This window comes from Merops nubicus, unplaced genomic scaffold, assembly GCF_000691845.1.
Source record: "Merops nubicus isolate BGI_N331 unplaced genomic scaffold, ASM69184v1 scaffold17854, whole genome shotgun sequence".
Lineage (NCBI taxonomy): Eukaryota > Metazoa > Chordata > Aves > Coraciiformes > Meropidae > Merops > Merops nubicus.
The window spans coordinates 4,509-13,298 of NW_008602445.1; the positions used below are offsets into that span (position 1 = coordinate 4,509).

Sequence of the window (8,790 nt, forward strand, 5' to 3'; positions counted from 1 at the left end):
CAAGAGACATGAAATTTTTTTTGAATGCAACAGCCAGATGTGCAACAGCAATGTGTTTGGGTGTATGAGTGTGTGTGGGAGCAGAAAAATAGTTGTGCAGAGAAAAGAAATCTCATTTCTACCTACTAACAGATAGGAACCTCTCAGAGGTTTCACTCCTTCGGTTGGCCTTGGCTTTAACTTTTCAGCTCTTGTGGTCACAAATCAAATCAGGTGGCCTTCAGTGGCAGTATGTTGGCTTAGCAGTATTTAGAGATTACTGCTGTAAAGTAATTTCCAGTGAGGAGGGAGAAGAAGAAGAATCAGACTCTTTGAGATCTGAAAGGAGGCACCACTGTTGTTAATGTTATGAGACTACATCTGTAGAACAGTGTTTGATACCCATATGAAGAGCATGCTCTTTTTGCCTTCTGAATTTCCATGACAGGAAACTATCTGATGTCAGAAACAACAGCAGATGTTATCCTTTGACCACAGTGATTTAACATTTCCTTGCTAGTCTAATACTATTCAGGAAGAACAATGAGAAATGCAATTTTAGAACAAAAATAATCACCCATACAACAGCCTCAGATCAACTGAACTGAAGTAAGTCAAAGGAGAGTTTAACTGTGAGTATACTGTAGTGAACTTGTGCTTATCCAATAAATCAAAGTAATTAATGCTTTCACCATGCTTCTTGGTGGTGTTCCAGTGTTCATGATCTTCTCAGCCTGCATTTATCATAGGAAATAAGTAAGCTTTCACCCTTAATGTTACTATCATGTGACTGTTGGACTCTGTGAAAAAGGTTCCAAAGTTATTAGAGAGGGCCAGATGGGCAGAGAAATTATACAGTTGCACAAACCTGACCTCCTTAGGAAATCAGATGGGTTCCTTGGGGAATACTGCGGATTGTTGCACACCACTAACATACCTTCAAAATTTCACACCTAGTTCCTGATGGACTATCTCTATTTTACTTTCCTCCACTCCAGTGTACATGCAGTGACGTCTTTCCCACTTCTGTTACGTGTGGTGTCTCCTCAAACTACAGGGCATGCCAAAAAGAACAACAAAAGTTACATCACTTTTTTTTTTGTGTCACGTATCAAACATCTCAGAAAATCTCTTTCATTGTAAAATAAACACAAAAATGTCCCTTCTGTTTTATTTTAGTCAGTGAGCTTGTGTATTCAATGGATTAAACACACAGGAATTGCTCAGCTTACACAAGACAGCTAAAAAGGCCAATGACAAAGAACAGAAAAACCACACATGAGCAAAGCAGCCACACTTTGGAGCACTGCCACTTTCATCAGCATTGAAATTGGGTGTCCCTCAGGTGCACACTGGGTTGATGGATGGGGATTCATCCTTCCCCCTGTGTGGGGAGTCAAGTGGGAAGGGGACCAGAGTGCCTGGGCTGGGAGGGAGCCCCTGCCGTGCAGGTGAGTGCCTGAATCTAGGCCACCATGGACCAGCATCTCTGGGCACCAAGTGCCACTCTTGTTCTTCTGACCTAGGTCTGGATTAAATTCTGCATCTGGGTGATCATTCTTTATCATAACAAAACAGAAAAGAATGTCATGCTGCTTGCTTAGTTATGTCTTTTGTAGGCATGAAAATATTTCTAATATGTACAGATTTCACTGTTTTTATATTAATTTGTTAGTAACACTGACTTACTGACAGTGTCACTAAGCGTTGCAAAGGTAGTTACATTTTGGTATATCTTTGAAATGCAGAAAAAAAACTATTAAACTATTTAATAAGATATATTCTGTACAGTTAGGTGTACCTCCAAGGAACTAACTTTTATTAATCATTAATACTCACAAGTAAAATATTACTCCACAATAATATTCTGCTAATTTAACAAAAGAAGAAATTGAGGTACAAAAAATTAATCACAAGAAACAAAACTATACAAGGATCAGAATCTTCATAGTTTTCTGCAGATCTGTTGACATATGTAGACTTTTCATAAGTAGATTTCTTCCCTTCTCTGTAAAAATTTGGTAGGTTTAAGGGGACATGGGTAAGCAGTAAGTAAATTATGATATGCACAGGAATAGTTGATCAGTTGATCCAAATTTTTCAAGAATTACCAACCTGGTTTTGGATTGTAAATTAATTTTTTTTTTTTTTCTGGGGAGACCATTTTCATATATATTAATCCTTCTTCTGCCTCTTGCTTCTCTAACCTCCTCTGGAATTGCAGTAGAGACTGTTTAATCTGTGGATACTTAGCTTTTAAATATATCCAAACAAAGTTTCAGAATTCCTCCATTGTTTGAGCATCTTCATGGTAAAAAAGTGTGTTCTTGTGTTCAGGTTAGAAGAGAATTTATCTATAGATTGAGACCTTATCTAACAAACTAAGCCTACTTCAGACCACTTGCTGTTCACAGAGTGCAACTCCACCCAAAGCTTAACCTGATCCATGGGCTGCCATTAAAAACAGCAGTTCCAATCTGATTCCCATCCTTCCCCTCTGCTAAAATATTTTGTGGTTTAATCAGTTAATCCCAGTAAATCATGCCCACATTCTATTTTTAAGAAGCAGCCTTGTGAAAGAAAGACCAGAATCCTTGTTATTTCTTAACACAAATATTACAGAAACGGATATTAAAGCTACAGCTTTAAGTAAGGGATTAAAAAAAAATTCTGCAAATAATTGCAGATTTCAAGTCATTATATTAAGTTCAATATTTGAGTAAATAAAATACAGAAAATTTTACTTGAATGATGTAGAAAACACAAAATTCTTTTATGAAACAACTGATGACATCCAAGAGCATGATAAATACTTCTGAAATTCAAACTGATCTAGGAAGTAAACACAACAGCACACGGCATCGCATCTGATCAATCTGAGGTAAGTATGAGTGAGATATACTTCCACTGATTCTGTTTTCACAACCATTTCAAGCTAGTAAAGGCCAGTTGAAAAATCACTTTTTTATTCCTCTGGCAGTGGCAGTCATTAACAGAATGGAGAGGAGAGAAACATAGTAGGGAAAGCAGGAGATGGAAAATATAGCTTAAAGCAATTGTAATACTAGAGGGGCAGTGCCGAGATAGGAGCTAGTAACCAGCCCATAACGGCACGGAGCTCAGTGCAGGCACAGAGGGTAAGCAAACCTCTGCTGAACTCTCAGTCATGGCTGTCCCTACCCATGCCAGCTCATCTTCAAATGACCTCAGCCACTGCTCTAGTGTTCAGCGGTTATTGTCAGGAACGCAAAGCGGACAAACCTTTAGTGTAAAGATAACGTTTAATGTTGAAGGCATTGTACATAACATGTACATTCACATTCACAGGATGTGGAACAGAAAAATCAAAGCTTTCTTCCTAGTTAACTCTTTCCTGCCCTTGAAGTATAAACTACAAAAATTTTTCTTCAACAAAGCAACAGAACAAGAATTTTAACTTAACTAGTTCAAATGGCCCAAATTCTAGCTGCTTTCTTAGCCTAACCTACTACGAAGTTCATTTCCACATTGTCTGATGAATAAAACCATACTTAATTCTTCAGAAATCCAGCTTGCCTCCATCATGAATGGACCCTGAATTCTCCACCTTGTAAATTATAGCATTTCACACAATCCTGATGGAGGCTACATTGGCAAACAAGGTAGTTTCAAGGGCTAAATCTTCCAAGTAAGAAAACATGATTTGGGTTTTTTGTTGGTACTTTGGGTTTTGGGGTTGGTTTGTTGTTGACGTTTTTTTTTGGTTTGGTTTGGTTTTTTTTTTTAAGAGTAATAAAATGGATTTATGCGTTTACTTTGCTGTCCAAAATTTCTATTTTGCCTTTTTCTCCCTTTTGTTTAGGAAACTTAATGTTGTCTATTGTCACTTCATTAGTTATACAGTCATCTTCAGATTCCGAGTCTTCATCTTCTGAAGTTTCTATCTCTTCATCTGTATCAGAATCACTCAGTTCAACTACAGCCACATTCTAGAAAAAAAAAAGACTGTAGTTAACACATTACACATTTCTATATCACTTCCATCATATGAGTAAAAGTAAGTAAGGTAGTAGGCTGTTTCATGTGTTTAAGAAAACCACAATCACAACTAGAAAGACTTGGGTTCTCCTAGGATTATGACGTATCGTTAACAGATTCCTAAATATTTAAATTGTCATTTATATTGCCCGATAGCAAATATAAGGTCATTTTTATATCATTAACAAAGAGTGAATTGAGTTGATTATCCAAGTTCAGCTGTCTAAATCAGTCCAGTTGGTGAGAAGGAAAAATCAAAACTCTAACTTTCGGTAAAGAATTCAAATGAAAGCATTTAGTGCACAAGAGGTCATGAGATGTACAGAAATGTGTGGTTATATATTTAATAATATAGTTTATGTCTTACAACCTAGTAGTATTCACAGCACTACAACTATGGCAAAGTAGCAAGTGGAATCATAGAATCATTAAGCTGGAAAAGACTTCTAAGATCAAGTCCAACCGTCAACCAACACTACCATGACCATTAAACCATGTCCCCACATCTACACGTGTTTTGAACACCTCCAGGGATGGTGACTCCACCACCTCCCTGGGCAGCCAGTTCCAATGCCTCACCACTTTTTCAGTAGAGAAATTCTTCCTAAAACCCAATTTAAACTTCCCCTGGTACAACATGAGCCCATTTCCTCTTATCCTATTGCTGGTAACCTGGGAGAAGAGACCAGGACCTCACTACAATCTCCTTTCAGGTAGTTGTAGAGAGCAATAAGGTCTCCCCTCAGCCTCCTCCAGACTAAACAAGCCCAGTTCCCTGAGCTGCCCCTCGTAAGACATGTTCCCCAGACCCTTCACCAGCTTTGTTGCCCTTCTCTGGACATAGTAGCTTAAACCACCAGGATATCTTCTGAAGCAAAAGTGATCATAGATTTCCATATGCACAGCCACAACTGTTGAGAGCTCTGGTAACCCCCATTTTAAAAATTTCCTGTATGCTGCTAAGCAAAATACAGGAATTTGATGCAAATAAATTTCTTGAGTGATTTGCAAGTAGCATTATGCTATTTATCATGAGGTCTCCTGGCTTGCTTATTAGAAAGCCAAGACACTTCTCAGACAGTGTCATGTGAAAAATCTTTCAAAATTCCTGTCCAAGTCACCCACTCCACTTAAGCATATTATAACAAAAAAATTTCACAATCCACTTCATTTCCTCACTATTTACTTGGAATTCTTCAGCATATACCAGCACTGGGCCACCTGTTGCATCTAGTCTGGATACAATCTACAAGAACTCTGAATCCAATCAGTTGCAAATACACTGTTGTGACAGCTCACACACCAAGCCCCAGGCTGCCTTATTTCTGCCTTTTATCATGTGGGTCTGAAGGCCAAAAGGCACTTCTCTGGGACATGCACATACCACACCACCTTTGTATTAACATTTTCTTACACAAGCATGTGGCTGCAGCACTTTTGTTAAAAACAGAAAGAAAATATTGATGTGAATGTAAATCAAAAGACAAATACCAGCCATAAAGGATCACAATAACTTTTCTAAACCCAGGGCCCACGGCTAGCTCTAAAAATACCTACATAACACAGCTGAAAGCCAGTTATTACTTTTAAAGACTTCTGTTATGCCTTCCACTGTCCAGATCCTAAACCAATTACCCATGAGACATTTAAAATATAATTTGTGATTTATTTTTGATTCAGGGTTGCCAATTCAAAAGTACATCTTATCCTGGCCTTAAACTACTTCATCTACAGTCGTTAGACTGCAAGTATGAAAACCAAAGAGTAGGTTTTAACCAAATAAGCATTTTTATTACACCTATGTTTTGAATTAGCAGATCACTGATTAAAATGGTAAGGACTTAGCCTTACCTGTCAAATTAGCTCATTCTAAGATCAGATAATTATTTTTATCACACCTAAATTTCCTTTATAAAATAGAAAAGTACAGTATTTACCATTTCTATAACTTTTTCTGTGGCACTGTCTATATTTTCAATATCAAACTGATGAGCCGGTGCTGTTACCATTTTTCTTCTTAGCTCATCATTTGCATGGGCCATCTGTGGTAAAAAGCACTGTACTCGGTCCAAAACTAAAAAAGAAATAATTATCACTTATATATACAAACAGATACGTGGTAATTTATAGATGTAAACCTCAGACATTGAAGCATTTAAACAAATTCAATTTCAACTGTGATTTTAACCTGTGCACCAATTTAGGATGTTTTAATAGGAGGATTTATTACAGTATTCAATTTCCCAAGACAAACAGCAAAAAAGATATCCTACCTGTTGGTCAGCATTTGTTGCAGGAAGAAATAACTTCCAAAATTCCATTAAGATACTTAAAACAAAACATGACTACTTTACAGAAAACTTGCTTCTAACTTGCATGGTTTATGAATACAATCTGAGTGCCATCTCGAGAAGTGTCCACATCAGCATTACCTCTGATGGAGATATTATTATGTCCTACTTACCTCCCTATTAAAGTATAGGCTGAAGGTCTCAAAGCAGATGGAAAAATAAGCTGTAGCACAGGTGCTACGCTACACTAAAGGATGTTCAACATAATTTTCAAAAGGGGCTCTGAAATTAAGATAACATAAGAGAGACGGATGCTCTAGGCTGAAGTGTAAAGCACTTATCCTCTGCAGGAATATCCCTCTAAGCTCAGTGGGACTTCCCAACAACTTTAAGATCATGGGTGTCATAGGAGAATCACATCTATTCCCCTTCTTCATCTGCCTCCACAGTTTCTTCAAATAACCTTTGCTCCACACCTGCAGAGGATCCAACCACCAGTTTTCACTCTCTGTGAAGAGGTCCTGTTCCAAGTGAGCTCCACAGGAGTCTAACAAGTATAACCTGTTGTGGTGAGCAGAGCCCGCCCTAGGCAGGGATCGGCGTGCGGAAGATCTCGCGATGTAACGGAAAGCTCAGACTGCCCACGAGGGGCCTTGTGGGCGTGGCTTGTGCTATATAAGCAATTGCAGCTGCACAATAAACGCCATTTACAACACCCTTCACATTGAAGCCTGTGTCTGCTGATGGTACCCAACGGCAGAGGTTGGGTGGCAGAGATCCCGGGGTCCAGGTGTCAGTAACGACATAACCCACCTTCAAAACACCGTCATCTTTGTAGAAACTTTTATCCCAGAAAGAACTCGATAGAACAAATTGGGCTTCTCTATTATTTTTACACCTCAGCTCAATCACAAAATACAGACACAATAATTTGACAGGAGTCCATTTTAAATTGAAAGCTTTTATAAACCAAATATTTTATTCTGGGAAATAACTTCTGAAAGGAGATAAGGAGCCCAGATCAGCAAAAAAGCAACAACCCTCCGCTGGAAAAGAACAATCTGAGATTAAAGAACTCTGGAATATTTTAATGAAGAGAAAAACTCCTGAAGATATTACTACTTTCAAGAACAACATATTTTACACTACGTCCTTTTATGCTCAGAGGTACATGAAGAGAACGTTAGCAATCTGTATGTAGCTTTGACTAAGAATGAAGGCACTTAGGTCAATTAAAGAGAAAAAAGCTTTCTTGTGCATTCAGATTAATTTGTTATGCACGAATGCTTATATGATCTGGACTAATAATTTTTTTGCCAGAGTATTTATTAAAAATAAAGTTCTGAAAGTGATCTGTGTAACTTGGATCATTTTGAAAGCAGCTGACTAAATGAAGGCCGAAGGTACAGCCTGGAGGATTCACTGTTTGCAGACAACGGGGGTACTCCTGCAAGGGGAACTAAATCCCTAAAACTTAGATCTGTAAAGCCTAGCCCTGCAAAAAATCTAGTTTTGCAGAAGTAGCAGTGATATGACTAACCTGGGAGACAGGCAACTGCCATAGCAGACGTTGTACCAGCAGAATCAGAACACAAGAGTTTCTCTTTTTACTAGAGCAAGGAAAGCTCTGAAGCAAGTGTTGCACCAAAGATGTTACCCACTACTTGACGCCGTTCCAATAACAAAATCCTACTTACCATTACTCCTTGGCATCCTGGCTGTCTGGAAAGATGTGGCCTTCTTGCTGCTACATTTTGAACTAATCAACAGAGCTTCTTCCAGCCCTGGAAACAAACAAGTATCGAATGTTTATGTGTCTACTGCAAATGTTACATTTTAACTGTGAGGCTCTCTTCTGGCTACTCTTCCAGCTTTCTACAACAACCCCAAACAAGAGTATTCAACTGTCTGCGATTTCAGCGTTCCCACTCTGCTCTCCGGTGAATATTGTTTCTTGATGTCTGTTTGGGGTAGTCATCTCAGTACTTCGGTACATAGGAGGTAGCGAATGTCTAGAATCTGCTACCATAAAAGGCTGTGAAAGCTGATGGATCAGCAGGTTCGACACAGAACTAGGCAAGTTCAGGGCAGCAGAGTCATAAACACCTAGAAAAAGGACTGAGCAGGAACATGTGTACCCCTCAGCAACCCTGCCCCCACAGTTTGCAGACAGTGGGCTGCGCAGTGGCGAGCAGTGAAAGCAAGCCACGCACGGCAGTTCTAATGACCTAAATTAGCTATTCCAGTAATTACCCAAGAACAGCGCCGTAAAACCCAAATGACACAGGGAACCTGCACAGATTAGACAAGTTCCTTCTTCGGGCCGCCCACACCGCCGTCAACCCCTCGCCATTGACTGAAGTGAAGCTTTATCTCTTTTTAGCATCTTTTTATCCTCATAGCAACGTCGTTACGACCGTCGCCACTCATCTCGCCGAGGTTTCCCACTCTATCTGCCTCGCGTCACCGCCGGCGGCATGGCGAGCGGCCCCTTCCCCGGCTG

The 8,790-nt window shown here is 39.2% G+C and overlaps 1 protein-coding gene across 1 annotated transcript; it reads right to left on the bottom strand.

The window, feature by feature from the left end:
- Positions 1 to 3,773: 3,773 nt before the first annotated feature.
- On the bottom strand, positions 3,774 to 8,717 carry LOC103771088 (chromosome unknown open reading frame, human C12orf45; the record flags this gene model as incomplete). Its single annotated transcript, XM_008938374.1, has 4 exons — positions 8,702 to 8,717; positions 7,985 to 8,071; positions 5,934 to 6,070; positions 3,774 to 3,947 (listed from the first exon to the last, which is right to left on the bottom strand). Coding segments are annotated over exons 1-4 (414 nt in total), but the record flags the coding sequence as incomplete, so codon positions are not given.
- Between the last annotated feature and the right edge of the window lie 73 nt (positions 8,718 to 8,790).